Here is an 18,449-nt window from a genome sequence, read left to right as displayed (position 1 = left end):
ATTTGGCTAGAGTCAGTGGCACTAATGGTTGCATGAGGCGATACCTGGACCCTACAGAGGTTGAACAGGCAGTCCAACTCCTCCAGGATTGCACATCAATACGTGCCATTGACAGAAGGTTTGCCCAAAAGGCACAGTCTCAAGAGCATGGAGGAGATTCCAGGAGACTCTAGGAGAGCTTGAAAGGGCCATAGAAGGTCCTTAACCCATCAGGACCGGTATCTGCTCCTTTGTGCAAGCAGGAACAGGACGAGAACTGCCAGAGCCATACAAAATGACCTCCAGCAGGCCACTGGTGTGAATGTCTCTGACCAAACAATCAGAAACAGACTTCTTGAGGGTGGTCTGAGGGCCCGACATCCTCTAGTGGGCTCTGTGCTCACTGCCCGGCACCATAGAGTTCGAATTAGCAGGTCCGTCACTGGCGCCCTGTGCTTTTCACAGATGAGAGCAGGTTCACCCTGAGCACATGTGACAGATGTGAAAGGGTCTGGAGAAGCCGTGGAGAATGGTATGCTGCCTGTAACATCGTTCAGCATGTTTTGGTGGTGGGTCAGTGATGGTCTGGGGAGGCATATCCATGGAGGGACACACAGATCTCTACAGGCTAGACAATGGCACCCTGACTGCCATTAGGTATCAGGAGGAAATCCTTGGACCCATTGTCAGACCCTATGCTGGTGCAGTGGATCTTGGGTTCCTCCTGGTGCATGGCAATGCCCGGACTCATGTGACGAGAGTATGCAGGCAGTTCCTGGAGGATGAAGGAATTTACACCACTTAATGGCCCTCACGCTCGCCTGACCTAAATCCAATAGAACACCTCTAGGATATCATGATTTGATCCATCCGACGCTGCCAATTTTGCACCTCAGACTGTCCAGGAGCTCAGTGATGCCCTGGTCCAGATCTTCGGGGAAATACCCCAGGACATATCCGTTGTCTCATTAGGACATTGTCAGGCATGCATACAAGCACATGGGGGCCATACAAACTACCATTTTGAGTTGCTGCAATGGAATTTCAGTAAAATGGACTAGCCTGCTGCATCCTTTTTTCAATTTGATCTTCAGGGTGTCCTCTGCAGGTGGATAATGTTCATTTCCATCAAACGATGGGGTATCCTTATGTTCCTAACACATTACCCAGTCCATATCAGTATAGATATTCAGCATGAGATTTTTCCCCATTGACATCTGATTTTCAAAGTGTTCCTTTAGTTTTTTGAGCAGTGTAGTTTACACAATGATGCACCTACATGGTACACACAAAATAATTGGTGGTTTTCAATTCTGTAAACTTGAGACTGACCTTAAACTTCCTCTTCTGTTACCTGTGGAAGTCTGCAATACATCAGTGTGGCTTAATACTGTTTTGGTGCCACATTCACACTGTTGCAGCACCTCAATATCATGTAGCTTGGTTAATACCTAAAAATTCTGAAATTTCCTCTTTGGTGCAAAACTAAAAGGGGAATTAAACTGAAAAAAGTGAACAACTGAACACAGACAGGATATTGATTTCAGAAGACACATGTTCTCTTCTGAATCAAAACCAACTTACCAGTCTGTACCCAATCTTTGGAATGTACAATGATCCCTGTGGCCACCTATTTAGATTTAGGCTAGGGTGACACTAGAACTCAAAAGTCACGTGATTTCCAGGGCAACATTGCAGTGAGACTTTCATACTACTTTGCACTTTATGACAGTCTGTCAAGGTCCTACCTTTTCCCTCAGGTTATGTTACTCCATGTGCTGGCGTCCATCTTGGATTCTGCTGTGCATGGTGGGAATCCTTTTATGCCTTCAGGTCTCTGTGGTCCATCCCCCAGAGGGGTGTGGCTGATGACATATAAGCCTGTGGCACGCACATGCTCTTTGCACTTGTGTCTTGTGTCTTTGTGTTGCTATTACTCTGTTCTGACTCTCGTGACTCTCCTGGTATCTGATTCGGCTTGTGACTCGACTATTCTTTGTATTCTCCTTTGATCTGACCCTCTGTTGCTGAACCCGGCTCGTGAGCTGTGATTCTCGTCTGCTGTCCTGTACTGTTTTGTCCTGTTGTTGTTGACCCGGCTTGTCTGACTATTCTTTTGTCTCTTCCACCAGCTACACGCCATTGGCGGCGGCCATTACCGCAGCTGAGGTGTCTCGGGGGCCGCAACCTGGTTCCTGGCTGCGTCAAGTCCATCCCCACCATCAGGGGCCCTGGTGAAGGGCAGCCTGGGACTAGACTCCGCGCCCTGAGGGACTTCGGTCTGTGGGTGGTGGTTGTCGTCAGCCAGTGCGTTACATTGTTAGGCCTGCCTGTCCGTTCCTCGGCCCCTGCCCTGACACAGTCAAGTTGCAAGAAAATTGCATCAAAGTAGAACAGGAACCTTTTTTCAAAATCACTGAGACTTAAGTCGCATAGATTGGAACAGGTGCCATTGAAATAAATTGGCTGGACTTGGCATGCGACTTCATGTGTCCAAAGTCACATCACAAGTCACACAACTGTGATCTATTCCCCCACCCAACAACATGCAGCACAACTTACCTTCCTCCTCAATTCAGTGGTCTTTGCTGCACAGCCTTGACAGCCAGCTAATATGGTCCTATGAGTAAGCTGTATAGCGACAGCTGTGAGTACAGCTTGTCCAAAGGCAAGTATGGGAACACAGCACTTGTGCTAAGGTTTTCACAGTGGGAATTTATTCCAAGGAAACACTGAACAGGGCCACAGATCAAAAATTGTTGGGTTGAGAAGCAAAGTCAGTATTTGAGTTGGTGGGCTGCATTCAAGGTGGTGGGAAGAATTGATCTAAGGTGCAGTTGCACTTTACAGAGATACTTTTACTTACTTTGCCCTACATGGGCAAGGAGACAGTGGGGGAGATTTACTAAAACTGGAGCACTCAGAATCTGGTGCCGCTATACATGAGAGCCAATCAGCTTCTAACTTCAGCTTGTTCAATTAAGCTTTGACAAACAAATACAGGAAGCTGATTGGTTTCTAAGCAGAGCTGCACCAAATTTTGCACCATGCAGTTTTACGCCAACCATAGACAGACTAAAATTTGTCCGAATCCTGCTGAACTGGCTGAATTTCGATCCATCTATAGGCAGGCTGGTTATACTGAAGTAGATCCATTGTCCGATAAGTACAACCAGCCTGTCAGGTTTTTTGGGCAGTTCTTTTTTTGCTGCCAGCAGTGATCTTTGTATTCTGCCGGTGAAAAAGGCTCCCTGCCCTCTTTGCCGGCAGAACATAATAGCGCTGCAGAGGAATTACCCATCAATATTGACTGTGTTAATGGGGAAATCAAGCAATTTTATTCCTTCAACCTGTGGCTGACGTATGACCTGCCTTAGTAAATCTCCAACAGTGTCTCTTTAAAGCACAGTCTTTGGTACAATTGTCCCTTAATAACTTCTCCTCTTTCCATGCGATCCTCATCCAACACTGCTTACCCTTGCAACACTCTCTGAACACTGCTAACCTCTGCACCACCTGTAACCCTCTGTCAACACTGCTCACTTTAGTGCCCCTGCAATCTTCTGTTAACCCTGCAACTTTCTTCCAACACTGTTCACCCCTGCACCCTCTGCAACCTTTTTCCAACACTGCTCACCCCTGTTATTCTCTTCTTTCCAGCACTGTTCACCTTTGCAACTTTTTTCTAACACTGCTCTCTTCTTGCAACCACTAAATCCTACAGTCCCCCTTCCTCAATGCTCACGATCAACTTGAAGTGTTAGAGACTTAGGGTAGGATTCCTACTCCTGCCTGCAGAGATACAAGTGGCTGTGGTCATTGCTTTTGGTAGAGCCAAATGATACGACTATTATCCACAGTCACCCACAGCCTGTAGACCAGAATATTGCAAGAACAGCAGCAACGCATAGAACTATTATGGCTGGTCAGTGGGTGGGGGTTTGTCAAACAGTGATTACCCCACAGTTCTTGGGCCAGGGGCACCATTATTCAAACTGGTTAGAAACCAAGAATGCTATCTTTGAAATGGGGGCAAAGTCAGGGACACATTTTATCTAAGGATAGTCTCCTAAAATCAGGAACTGTCCCCAGAAACTGGTGGCATCTGGTCAGCCTATTGAAACGCCGTGTCAGGGATGCGGGTGTGACCAGAAGTGTGTGGACTGACACAGGGAAACGCAGGCTTCAGATATGGTATAAATAAGACAATTTATTAAGACTAACAATACAAACATAAACGCAGTGCACCAAACCCCAAGCTAACACAAATACATACAACAAGGTGAAACAAACCCAAACCTAAACTGATACGGATACACAGGTACATACACATATAGAGCGCAATGTAGTCAGGCAAGCCGGGTCAATAACTATCGGGCAGGTAGGTACAGGAGGAGCAGGCGGAGAGAATGGTCAGTGTCACAAGCCAGGGATCAAAACAGGAGAAGTCAGCAGAGGTCAGGATCAGGCAGGGTCGGCAACAAGTCAGGCAGAGGCAGAAACAGGAACAGGAACGCAGGTTACAAGATACAGGGGCCCATGGAAAAACACACACCAAGGCACAGACTGCAGGTCTGGCCATCCCTTAAATACACCTGCAATCAGCCCCAGGTGATGGCTAATTGCCGAAGTGAACCTCTAGTTGTTGAGAGCACCCGCTGGCCAGCCCTGGTACTGCAGCCCACAAGGCAGTTGAGTCCCACCACTATTGGCAAGTCCATTCCTGACACGCCGATTAACTCCAGATGGAAATATAAAAACACCAGTTAGCATGGCAAATACGCTAGCTACACATCTGTGGACTTATGATGAAACAAAACGGAGCTGCATTATCAAAACATGATCCTGCTATTAGTCATGTCACTGTCCCTGAGACCAAGAATGCCATCTTTAAAATGAAGGCAAAGTCAGGGACACTTTTTATCTAGGGATAGTTTCCTAAAATCAGGAACTGTCCCCAGAAACTGGTGGCATCTGGTCAGCCTATTGAAAGGCCGATTAACTCCAGATGGAAATCTAAAAACACCAATTAGCATGGCAAATATGCTAGCTACAGAGCTGTGGACGTATGATGAAACCAAACTGAGCTGCATTATCAAAACATGGTCCTGCTATTATTATTATTATTATATAGTGTTTATATAGCACCAAGGGGTTTGCTCAGCGCTGTACATTAGTGAGATGGACAGAACATGAGACAATACACTACAATACAATACACGAGGGGTTCAAGGGCCCTGCTCTTTCGAGGTTACAATCTATTAGTCACATCACTGTCCCTGAGAATTTTGGTCTGTCGTAAATTGCTGAGTTACACAATGAAAAATGAGGAACAAGACAAATAATGACAGGCAGTCAGCAACAGGTTTTGAAATATATGGTGAACTCTGAAAGCAGTAGGACCCCTCCAGAACATTGGTGACATAACATTAAAACTTCCTTCCACTTAGTGAAGAAATATTACAGCCGGGGGAAATGCTGTTTGAACTCTTCTACACAAATAACACCAATAAATAATGACCATTTCACTGCTTGTTTATCAAGCTTGACAAATGTTGAGGTCATTCTGAACCCTGACATGCAGGAAGCTGGACTACTGGCATAATGCAGTTCACTTCCTGTTTGATATAAGGAGGGAAATCCCCTTTAAATGAATGTGATCTTTTCCTCCTCTCCAAAACAATTTCATGAAGAATAGAAATCAAAACAGCTCTAAGCACTATTTATGCCTAACATACACAAATACACTCACCAGTCACTTTATTAAGTACACCTGTTTAGGTGGTTGGTAACACAAATTGCTAATCAGCCAATCATATGGCAGCAATTCAATGCATTTAGGCATCTAGATGTGGTAAAGACAACTTGCTAAAGTGCAAATAAAGCATCAGGATCGGGAAGAAGGGGATTTGGGTGACTTGGTTGTTGGTGCCAGATGAGGTGGTCTAAGTATTTCAAAAACTGCTGTTCTACGGGGATTTTCACACACAGCCATCTCTAGGGTTTACAGAGAATGGTCAGTAAAAGATAAAATATCAAGTGAGCAGCATTTGTGTGGATGAAAATGCTTTGCTAATGTCAGAGGAGAATGGGCAGACTGATTCAGCTGCGACATTCAGGTGGTAGGGTCAGAATTTGGCATACACAACATGAAAGCATGGATCCATCCTGATTGTATCAATGGTTCAGGCTGGTGGTGTAATGGTGTGGGGGAGATTTTCTTGACACTTTCAAGGTGTACCTAATAAAGTGGCCAGTGAGTGTAGTTTAAGAAATAGTATATATGCTTATTATTATTATTATACAGGATTTATATAGCGCCAACAGTTTGCTCAGCGCTTTACAAGATAGCGGGAGACAATACAGCGACAATACAGTTCAATACAAGAGGGTTAGGAGGGCCCTGCAATCTAAGAGGGAGGGGCTAGTGGTACAAAAGGTAATAACTGTGGGGGAAGGACTGGTAAGAGGAATAGAAGATTCCATTATTAGCTGAAGGCAGGATAGGCTTCCCCGAAGAGACAGGTTTTCAAAGATCGCCTAAAAGTGAGTAGAGTCGGCGATAGTCTGATAAATTGGGGTACAGAGTTCCAGGGGATTGGGGAGGCTCTGGAGAAGTCCTGGAGATGAGCATGGGAGGAGGGGACAAGGGAGCTAGAGAGTAGGAGGTCATGCGAGGATCCTAGATTACGGTTATGCTTATGGGTAAACTGTGCATGTTCATGGTATTTCCATATCTAACTACAAATTGTGTACAAAAATCTTTTGTTTTTGTGTGTAGGTATCTACTCAGCATTTCACTGGTGGTTTTTTTTGTTTTTACTCGTCAATGGCCAAGACAGTTTTGTAAGTCAGCTGACAATTTTTGGAAGATCAGCTCAGCAAAATTTGCTTTTATGATTTCAGTAGTTGTTGGCAAACTAGGTCACCCACTAGTCTTTTTATGTTTGGGGCCTACAAATTAAGATGTCTATATTTCAAAATCTTTCTTGCCAGTTCCACCCACTTGCCATTAGGAAAAAGTCTCACTCTAGTCATGCTTACCCTCTTGTTGGACCCTGCTGTAGCCCATTCTGGGAATAGGATTATCTTTAATTAGTTCCCCACTAGAGGTTTCCATTACCTGTGCAGTGCAAAAATACACAGCAAGTAGGGGTAAAGCTAGAGGGTAATGTGTAGAATTTGGAGCAGGAAAGAACACAGTAGTTAGTTGAGAATGCTGTTTGACCCCTAGCCTTTTTGGGATCCTTAGAACTGTTCCTGAAAGAAATGTGACTCACTTGTTGTGGGCTTCCCCGTCAGTATGTACCCCATAGTAGATATCCAGAAAACTGGAGAGCTGTACAGTGTTAGGGAGAAACCTGGAGTGGGCATAGTGCTGTACACAACCAAACATGTCTGATGGAACCATTAAGTAATGGACTTTTGTAAGTTATGTCGTATTGAACTGTTGATTCATGCTGCACAAATCAATACAAGTTCCATTGAGAAGCAGACTTGGCCTTCTCATTCCAGTAGCTTATAGCTGGGGCTAGTTATAGGTTGGGGTGGTTGACACATTTTTGTACAAAAGGTTTCCAATCTCCCTGGCTGATATTATTTACATAAACGGCCTTATCAACTATTGCCAGGAGGTGCTATGCTCTGGCTAAAATACTTTGAATTTACTATGGCTTTCCTGACTTCTCTGCTTATTCCGGGTCAGTGATTGGGAAAGTACAGAAGTCAAAGGGTCAGGTTAACAACCAAGCAGACAGTATTTTTAGAAAGAGCTCAGCACTGACAACACACTGTATCTCTCTTTCGATAGGTGAATAGCAATTTAATAAAATAAAAAAGTTTATTAATCCATGACAAGCTCTGAATATACTTTGTTTTACAATTATTGCCCCTGCTCTATTTGTTTGCATAGGCTACTAACCAATCAGTTCAAGTGCTGACAAGGAGCATGCTGAGAGTAAAAGAAGCCAGAGTGACAGAGAGATGAGCTAGTAAGTGTGCCACTTCTTCTTTCACTGTCCAGTCACAGGCTGTTGGCGGGTCCAGGGTGACCTGGACTCAGAAGAAGTGGTTTGAACAATGCTGGCTATCAAGTTAAGGGCATCTAGAGGAAAAGTATTGTGGGGCAAGTTTCTGGATTGAAGCTGAATATTGCTGCAAAAGTTGGCTATTCATTTTTATCTTATTATTTTTGCTAGAGTTCTGCCTTAGGGTTCATTCACACTTTGAGGTTCTTGTGCATTGTGGTAATGTACATTTTAATTGGACCAAAAATAGACTGATACCAGGTCAGATTGAGGTAATTATACTGCTTACATTTAATAAATACATGTAATAATGTATTATTGATTACAAAGTTGCAGTAATTTGCATCTTTTATATCTACCTAGAATTCAGCATTAAATATAAAGATAGGGAGAGTCTGTTCCCAAACATCATATAAAACAATATGGTTACACACACTGGCAGGTTGACCATGCAAGGCATATATAGTACATCAATAACAGTAAAGCACCATAAATGACACTTCATGTTTTAAATACTTCTCCAAATAATTTATAATAAACAGACCTATTATTCAATAGTTGTGTTAGGTTAGTTTAAAAGATCTTGCTTAAGGCTCGGTTCACATCTATACAGGTTATGGCTGATGCAGTTTTCCAGTACGTTTTGCAGTGCGTTTTTCCCATGTTTTGCTTTTTTTTTTTTGCGAATAGAAAAGTATGACAATTCTGTTCATGTAGTGCGACTTTGATGCAAAGTTACACTCTCTGGCACTCAAGTAGCGTCAAAGGCCCATACAAGTATTTTGGGAACCTTTATGTGACCAAAGTTGCATGTTAGGGTTAGGTTTAAGAGCTAGGTTTAGGGTTAAGGGATAGGGTTAGGGTTATTGGTTTGGTCTAGGGTTAAATGTTAGGGTTAGGGTTAAGAGCTAGGTTAATGGTTAAATGTTAGGGTTAGGGTTAAGAGCTAGGTTTAGGGTTAGGGTTAAATGTTAGGTCTAGGGTTAAGAACTAGGTTAAGGGTTAGGGTTAAATGTTAGGTCTAGGGTTAAGAACTAGGTTAAGGGTTAGGGTTAAATGTTAGGGTTAAGAGCTAGGTTTAGGGTTAGGGTTAAATGTTAGGTCTAGGGTTAAGAACTAGGTTAAGGGTTAGGGTTAAATGTTAGGTCTAGGGTTAAGAACTAGGTTAAGGGTTAGGGTTAAATGTTAGGGTTAAGAGCTAGGTTTAGGGTTAAATGTTAGGTCTAGGGTTAAGAGCTAGGTTTAGGGTTAGGGTTAAATGTTAGGTCTAGGGTTAAGAACTAGGTTAAGGGTTAGGGTTAAATGTTAGGATTAAGAGCTAGATTTAGGGTTAAATGTTAGGTCTAGGGTTAAGAGCTAGGTTAATGGTTAAATGTTAGGGTTAGGGTTAAGAGCTAGGTTAAGGGTAAGGGTTAAATGTTAGGGTTAAGAGCTAGGTTAAGGGTTAGGGTTAAATGTTAGGGTTAAGAGCTAGGTTTAGGGTTAGGGTTAAATGTTAGGGTTAGGGTTAAGAGCTAGGTTAAGGGTTAAATGTTAGGGTTAGGGTTAAGAGCTAGGTTAAGGGTTAGGGTTAAATGTTAGGGTTAGGGTTAAGAGCTAGGTTAAGGGTAAGGGTTAAATGTTAGGGTTAGGGTTAAGAGCTAGGTTAAGGTTTAGGGTTAAATGTTAGGGTTAGGGCTAAGAGCTAGGTTAAGGGTAAGGGTTAAATGTTAGGGTTAGGGTTAAATGTTAGGGTTAGAGTTAAGAGCTAGGTTAATGGTTAAATGTTAGGGTTAAGAGCTAGGTTTAGGGTTAGGGTAAATGTTAGGTCTAGGGTTAAGAACTAGGTTAAGGGTTAGGGTTAAATGTTAGGGTTAGGGATAAGAGCTAGGTTAATGGTTAAATGTTAGGGTTAGGGTTAAGAGCTAGGTTTAGGGTTAGGGTTAAATGTTAGGTCTAGGGTTAAGAACTAGGTTTAGGGTTAAGGGTTAGGGTTAAATGTTAGGGTTAGGGTTAAGAGCTAGGTTTAGGGTTAAAGGTTAGGGTTAGGGTTTGAGTTAGGATTGTGGTTAGCAGTAATCAGTAGGGTTATGGGTAATTGTTAGGGTTAGAGTTTCAACCCTAACAAGTACCGCTAACCTTAACCCCAACAATTACCAATAACCCTAACTCTAACTTGTGGGCAGCACAGTGGCTAAATAGTTAGCACTTCTGTCTGGCAGTAATAGGGTCGTTGGTTCAAATCCCAACCATGGCACCATCTGCCTGGAGTTTGCATGGTCTTCCTGTGCCTGAGAGGGTTTCCTCTGGGTACTCCAGTTTCCTCCCACACTCCAAAGACATGCTGGTAGGTGAATTGGCTCCTGTCTAATTTGGCCCTAGTATGTGTATGTATGAATGTGAGTTAGGGACCTTAGATTATACACCCCTTGAGGGTTAGGGACTGATGTGAATGTACAATATATATGTAAAGCGCTGCATAAATTGGTGGTGCTATATCAGTACCTGTAATAAAATAACACTAACCTCCTCTCTAACTCTATCTCTAACCCTAAACCTTACATATAACCCTAACCATAGTTCTTAACCCTAATCCTAGCCATTAACCTCAACCCTAATATGCAAATTTGGTCACATAAAGGTTCCTGCACTAATTTGATGCTACTTCAGTGCCAGAGAGTGTAAAATCACACCAAAGCCGCACCACACAAACAGAACTGTCATACTTTTCTATTAGCAAAAAAACCAGCAAAACATATAAAAAAAGCGTCAAAAACACATTGCTTGCATTTTTGGTGTGGGTCCATTGAAGTCTACTACACGCAAAACGCAATCTGCAGCAGGAAAAAAGTCCCTGATCATTTCCAAAAAATGTATCACAGATGCAAACTAGATCCATAAAAAAATCATGTTAAATGGACTGTAGTGTGTTTCTGTGAACTGGTGAAGGCACTAAAATCCACAGAAGTGTGAAACTAGGGTAAAACAAACCAGTCCCAAATGATCTAATCCTAATCATTACCTAACTCCAGGAATATATATCCTCCAGCATCTTGTTGAATGTACATACATAGATAGCAGTTACTTAGCCATTCCCGGCTAGCATTCTCTTATTCAACCCAAAGTCTGTACAAGAAAAAATAATCAGTGGATCCCTTAATCAATGCTAAGCAGCATGGATGGAGGAATCTCCACTGCCAGCTATTGTATTCAAGCATCTAATTGGATGTAGCCACTGTTCAGCCAACAATTTTCCACCCAACTCCTTTGATTTTCCACTGAAAAGTTGTTGAGCCAGGTGGCCCACCCAAAGGTCGAACTTTGTTGGAGTCAGTGGGGTTTAGTTATTAAAGCTGAAAGTGCAAAATCAGGCTCACTTCTGCATAGAAACCAATCATCTTCTAACCTCCGCTTGTTCAATTAAGCTTTGGCAATAAAACCTGAAAGCTGATTAGGTTCTATGTAGAGCTGCACCAGATATTGCACTCTCCAGTTTTAGTAAATCAACCCCATAGTGTCTTTAGTTGCATTAATGGTCTTAAATGTAGGTAGCCAACCTTATGAAACTTTCACTCTTCAGGTTTCATACATAAACCACTTTCCCTACATCACAGGTGACATGACAGAGGACCTTGTGGGAAGTCCAGGAACATGTCCCCTAATCTTGTGCTAATCAGTTGATCTGGGTAAGCACTTTCTATTTTATTGTTCTCTCTCTCTCTCTCTCTCTCTCTCTATATATATATATATATATATATACACATGTACACAGTATATATTGCAAGGGTCATGGCAGATTATGCTAAGCTACTGGAGTAACCAAGTGGCTTTATTAAGGGATAAAAGAGCAATTAGTAAAACAGCACTGCACATGACCCAGGAAGCAAGAAAGGTCTTTCATATGATGGAACTTACAAGTTCCAAACAAACACCATAATACCAACTGACATGTTTCAAGGGATATACACTCTTTTTCAGAGCAAAACTCAAGACAGGAATAAACCAGGAGGGCACATGATTCAGCCATTGTACCCAAATAATTGGTGTCACCCAGGGGTGGACTGACAACTCATGGGGCCCCCGGACAATAGGGGATCATGGGGCCCGTGTCCTTGCCCAAACTCAAAAAAGCCTATGAAAAAGGTACCAGGGGCATCTCATGGGGCCCCCTACTGACCCCCGGGCAATAGGGGATCATGGGGCTTCTGTGTCCTTGCCCAAACTCAAAAAAGCCTATGAAAAAGGTACCAGGGGCATCTCATGGGGCCCCCTACTGACCCCGGGCCCTCGGGCAGTGCCCGAGTTTCCAAATGGTCAGTCCGCCCCTGGACTGTTACCACTACCTTGCAATGCCAGCAACGTTTATTTTAAAAAGGCTACGCATAGGGTGTACTTTTTTCATAGACAGAGAAAGACAGCAACCCAGAAATCAATGTTACGTGATAATTATATTCACAGTTCCTTATCTCAATCATAGTAGGGCAATACTGATGCACATACAGAACTTTATAATAAGGAGATAGTGGGCAAAGTGCTAAGCTTGACACACTTGTAATTCAGAGGCATTCTGTCTCTTCTCCAGAAATGTCTTATACTATCCTACGCAACAGACAGACCTACACAAAGCCACAACTTCTTGTTTTGTGAGATGGAACTAAGCTATAGGTTTCTTTTTGACCTGTAAACATATTCTCTGGAAAACTGTGATAGATAGATAGATAGATAGATAGATAGATAGATAGATAGATAGATAGATATGAGATAGATAGATAGATAGATAGATAGATAGATAGATAGATAGATAGATAGATTTACCATTTCCTGAGGAGTTTTTACTTTTGACTGTTGAACTTCGGTCTTTCAAAAGCCTGAAAATAGAAGAAGATTTTTAGTTGATGCTGAATTACATAAATAAATTTGGAATGCTTAGTGATAAGGTGCCAATTTAGGACAAAAGGCTGAATATGGTTGATACACACAAAGGACTGCAGCCTGACCATAAAATAGCATACATATTAATTTATATACAGTAAAATGCACCTACTGTGCACATATACTGTCTTTGACCAATGTTAGGTACTTTTCAGGGATGTTTTCAAGGTGATTAAAAAATCAATGCAAACTCAGGAAGAACATTTACAGATTATCCATAACATTATGACCATCCACCATAACCCCTCAGGGCATAGACACCACTAGACGTTTGAAGGTATGCTGTTGTATCTGGCCCTAAGCTGTCAGTAGTGTTAGCTTAAAGTCCTGTAAGTTGAGAGGATCCAACTTGTTTTTCCAGCACATTCCACAGATGCTCGATTGGATTGAGATCTGGAGAATCTGGAGGCCAAGTTGCATCTCGAACTTGTTGTGTTTCTCAAACCATTCTTGAATTCAACAGACCAAGCTCTACTTTCTTCCATTGTTCTGTGGTCCAGTTTGATGCCCATGTGCTCATTGTAGGTGCTTTTGGCTGTGGACATGAGTCAACATGGGCACCCGGATAGGTCTGTGACTACACAGTCCCATACCCAATAAATTGCACTGAGTGTTCTCACACCTTTCTATTGGAACCAGCATGAACGTTTTTTCTTTTTTTAACTTTTTTTTTTTTTAGCTACAGTAGCTCTTCTCTTGAATCGGGCTATAAGGGCCAGCCTTCACTCCCCAGGTGCATCAATGAGCACTTGCTGCCCATAACCCTGTTGCCAGTTCATAGTTATCCTTCTTTGGACCACTTTTGGTAGGTCCTGACCACTGCAGACCAGGAACATCCCACAAGAGATGCAGTTTTTAAGTTGTTTGACCCAGTCATCTAGTCATTGCAATTTGACCCTTGTCAAAGTCACACAAATATTTAAACTTGTTCATTTTTCTGCTATCAACACATCAACCTCAGGAACAACATTTTCACTTGCTGCCTAATATATTCCACCCACTTTCAAATGCCATTGTAATGAGCTAATACATGTTTTTTACCTGTTAGTGGCCATAATGTTATGGTTATAGACACCATGCATATAAGGGATTATGCATGAAAAGTGTGCTAAAAAGGTTTGTGTTGACCATAGCATCTAATAAACTTCCAGCTAACATTTCTGTAGTACAGAGCTTAAAATGAAACAAGAGTTCTATTGGCTGCTACAGGAAAGAAAACCCTTCTTTTAAGCACATTTCATAGATATGTCCTGTACAGGGGCGGATTGACCATTTTGAAACTTGGGCACTGCCCGAGGGCCCGGGGTCAGTGGGGGGCCCCATGAGATACCTTTTTCATAGGCTTTTTTGAGTTTGGGTAAGGACACAGGGGCCCCATGATCCCCTATTGCCTGGGGGCCCCATGAGTTGTCAGTCCCTGGTCCTGTAGCATCTTTAGTGGAATTGTACCAGGACCTGGAGCTGCTAGCCACTTTAGCTGAGCCTTAGTGCTTCGTCATTCAGTAAAACATGCCTACAAATGAGTAAGATGAAAGATAATGTATGAAAGATAATGTATGCCATCTTTAAAGTGACTGTGTAGCAGCATAACTAGAATAGATATTCACCCCAAACTAATAAATCTTGGAAACCCCAGACGAGACCTCTCCTCCAATGTCCCAACTACCACTTTTGTTTTACAGGTACTTATATAGAGCCGTCAATTTAGCACTTTACATATATATATTTATACACACACTATATATATTGTACATCGGTCCCTGCCCTCAATGAGCTTACAATCTAAGTTCCCTAACTAACATCCATACATATACATTCTAGGGACAACTTAGACAAGAGCCAATTAACCTACTAGCATGTCTTTGGAGTATGGGAAAAAAAAACCCACGCAGGCACAGGGAGAACATGCAACATTCAAGCAATTAGTGCCATGGTTGGGACTCAAACTGACTTTTAGCTTGCTTATCCTTATGCCAGACCTTCTAGAATAAGGGTCTCCAAATTTTATAAAGGAAGGGCCAGTTTACTGTCCGTCAGCGTTTAGGGGGGCCAGACTGTGGCCAGCGGGAGAATAAAATGTCCTGGCTAAACATATAGAGATATAGTGTCCCATCATTGGTGTCAGTGGGAGGAATAGTGCCCCATCACTGATATCAATGGGAGAAATAATTTCCCAATGTTAGTTTCAGTGGGAGGAATAGTGCACCATCATTGATGTAAGTAGGAGGAATAGTGCCCCCATCATTGGTATCAGTAGGAGGAATAGTGCACCATCATTGGTGTCAGTGGGAGGAATAGTGCACCATCATTGGTATCAGTGGGAGGAATAGTGCCCCCATCATTGGTATCAGTAGGAGGAATAGTGCACCATCATTGGTGTCAGTGGGAGGAATAGTGCCCCATCATTGGTATCAGTGGGAGGAATAGTGCCCCATCATTGGTATCAGTGGGAGGAATAGTGCCCCATAATTGGTATCAGTGGGAGGAATAGTGCACCATCATTGGTATCTGTGGGAGGAATAGTGCCCCATCATTGGTATCAGTGGGAGGAATAGTGCCCCATCATTGGTATCAGTAGGAGGAATAGTGCACCATCATTGGTGTCAGTGGGAGGAATAGTACCCCATCATTGGTGTCAGTGGGAGGAATAGTGCACCATCATTTATGTAAGTAGGAGGAATAGTGCCCCATCATTGGTATCAGTGGGAGGAATAGTGCCCTATCATTGGTGTCAGTGGGAGGAATAGTGCCCCATTATTGGTGTCAGTGGAAGGAATAGTACCCCATTGTTGTGTCAGTGGTATAAGCTATGCTCCACTCTTGCTAATGGTGGGGGGAATAATGCCTGAAGGGTCGGATAAAAGTAAGCAAAGGGCCAAATCCGGCCCCGGGTCGCAGTTTGAAGACCACTGGTCTAGAAAGATCCATTTAATCAGTTGCAAAATACTTCACTCCTGAATGTCTGTCGATGAACACTTGCTGTCTGTTTCAGGCCCCATTTACACCTGAATGTATTGGAATCATGGGCAGAATCACATGATTCTACCCGCGTTTCCAGAATTACAACAAATGTGTAATGTGCTTGTGGTGTTACTATTTCTTACTGGAACCCCAAACACGGTGCGATTTTATGTGATTGTCGTGCAACAAATGCATGAAAATAGAGTCAAAATATGCTTCTTAGGCTCGTTTTTGGAGTGGAGGGAGGCCCATTCAAAATGAATGATGCTGCTCCAAAACGTGCATAAAAATGCGATGCTGCAGCATCACTCAGGTGTGAACAGGGCCTAAAGGAAACCTAGGCTGCATATGTGTTCTAGGTGAGCATCCTAGAAACACTGGATCACCATAACAGTTAGAAAACTAGGACTAGAAAACTAGAAACAGGTAGAGATTACAGGCAGAGATCTGTAATGGCAGCTTCTATGCTTCTATATCATGAAGTTAGCTCAGCTGTGGCTTAAAGCAGTGTTTCTCAACCGTTTTTCAGTCAAGGCACCCTTTAACATTATGGACAATCTCAAGGCACCATTTAAAATGATGTACAGCCTCGAGACAACCCATTCTAAAATGTAAAAAACGATTCTAGTTTTGCATAATGCATCAACATCCACACACATAGGAACACCTGTTAGAGGAGATTTTTTTTCTTTCAAATCAAATATTCTTTGTGTAACTAAAAAGCAGACTTGATCCACTTGCTGACTTGTATATTTTTTGGCAATTTTTAGGCATTTTGCCAAGGCACCCCTGAAGAAACTTCAAGGCACTCGACGGTGCCTGGGCACCCTGATTGAAAGAGTCTGGCTTAAAGGATAAGTTCACTTATTTAAAAAAAATAATAAATGCACTTTTTTGCAGTTAAAAGAAAAAAGTACATGTATTATCTTTTTAATTAGAAGCCTGCAGAGCATTGCACCCATGATCAGCAGATCCCAGGTGCAATGTTGCGCTCCCGTAGAAACTCAGTACAGCTATCTGCCCATACCTCCTGTACGGGTAGACATTTACCGAATAGCAAAAAGAATCAATAAACTACAAGAGCGTTCACCAGCTCCCTCGCAGTTCATTGAGAACTACAAGTCATCTGCCGGGGGTGGAAGATGGGACTTGTAGTTCATTCATTTACAGATAGCTGTGAACGAATGATGTGGCTGTGTAGGTGGAGTCCTTAAAAAATTGTGACAGCCTAGAAAAACACTCTCCTCCCCCTTCAAAACTTTGTCAGGTTTCCTCCATTCCTAAGTCACTTCTTTTCTAATGGGTTAAGTGATGATTTCCTCTTTATATGTCCCATTCAGTCATCCTTCTGATATGGTTCAGGTGTTACTTGTCCTGCTCACCCAGGTCCTATATCTCTTGTCCTGCTCACCCGGGTCCGATATCTCTTGTCCTGCTCACCCGGGTCCGATATCTCTTGTCCTGCTCACCCGGGTCCGATATCTCTTGTCCTGCTCACCCGGGTCCGATATCTCTTGTCCTGCTCACCCAGGTCCGATATCTCTTGTCCTGCTCACCCAAGTCCGATATTTCTTGTCCTGCTCACCCAGGTCTGATATCTCTTGTCCTGCTCACCCAGGTCCGATATCTCTTGTCCTGCTCACCCAAGTCCGATATTTCTTGTCCTGCTCACCCAGGTCTGATATCTCTTGTCCTGCTCACCCAAGTCCGATATTTCTTGTCCTGCTCACCCAGGTCTGATATCTCTTGTCCTGCTCACCCAGGTCCGATATCTCTTGTCCTGCTCACCCGGGTCCGATATCTCATGTCCTGCTCACCCGGGTCCGATATCTCTTGTCCTGTTCACAGGGGTTGGATGTTGCTTGTCTTCTTCTCATGAGCAGGGGTGGACTGACAACTCATGGGGCCCCCGGGCAATAGGGGATCATGGGGCCCCTGTGTCCTCACCCAAACTCAAAAAAGCCTATGAAAAAGGTACCAGGGGCATCTCATGGGGCCCCCTACTGACCCCGGGCCCTCAGGCAGTCCCGAGTTTCCAAGTGGTCAGTCCGTCCCTGATCAAGAGTGACTTGTCCTTCTTACATGAATCAGATAGGTCAGATGTCCTCATCTACCCTACTAATAATGCCTAACCCATGTTAGGAGCAAAAATGACTGAAGAATGGAGAACAACTGACAGCTCTGAAGGAGAAGTAAGTTTCTGTAGGAGACGGAAGTATGTAAAAAAATTCAGACTACAGCTCAGAAGCAGAATATTCTATGCCTTAAAATTGTTGTAAACCTCAGATGTGAAATATGTACAAACAGGGCTTTTTTTTCAGCGGGAATGCGGGGGGGGGGGGACGCAGTTCCAGCACCTCCAACACTGAATGTATGAAATGACAAGGGTGTCTACTGATGCAGGGGAATCTATTGTTGGAGGGGGAGGGAGGGAATCTCTTGATGAGGGAGGAGTCTATTGTTGCTAAAGGGTCCATTTTTGCTGGCAGGGATCTACTGTTGAAGGAGGGTTCTGTTTCTGGCTGCTGGGAGATCTATTGTTGCTGGCGGGGGTCTATTGTTGCTGTAGAG

General features: G+C 43.2%; 1 protein-coding gene across 1 annotated transcript in view; it reads right to left on the bottom strand.

Annotated features, from left to right (window-relative positions):
- LOC149443891 (cell adhesion molecule CEACAM8-like) overlaps positions 1-18,449 on the bottom strand; it is a 96,151-nt gene that overhangs the window by 19,429 nt on the left and 58,273 nt on the right. Inside the window, exon 6 of the mRNA XM_089655221.1 lies at positions 12,801-12,853. Within this exon, the coding sequence (XP_089511347.1) occupies positions 12,801-12,853 (53 nt within the window). The remainder of the gene's footprint in view (positions 1-12,800; positions 12,854-18,449) is intronic.

This window comes from Staurois parvus, unplaced genomic scaffold (assembly GCF_062004578.1).
Source record: "Staurois parvus isolate SC_StPar_1 unplaced genomic scaffold, SC_StPar_1.0 ptg000827l, whole genome shotgun sequence".
Taxonomy (NCBI): Eukaryota; Metazoa; Chordata; class Amphibia; order Anura; family Ranidae; genus Staurois; species Staurois parvus.
Note: the sequence above shows the minus strand (reverse complement) of the source record. Positions and strands in the feature narration are given on the sequence as shown.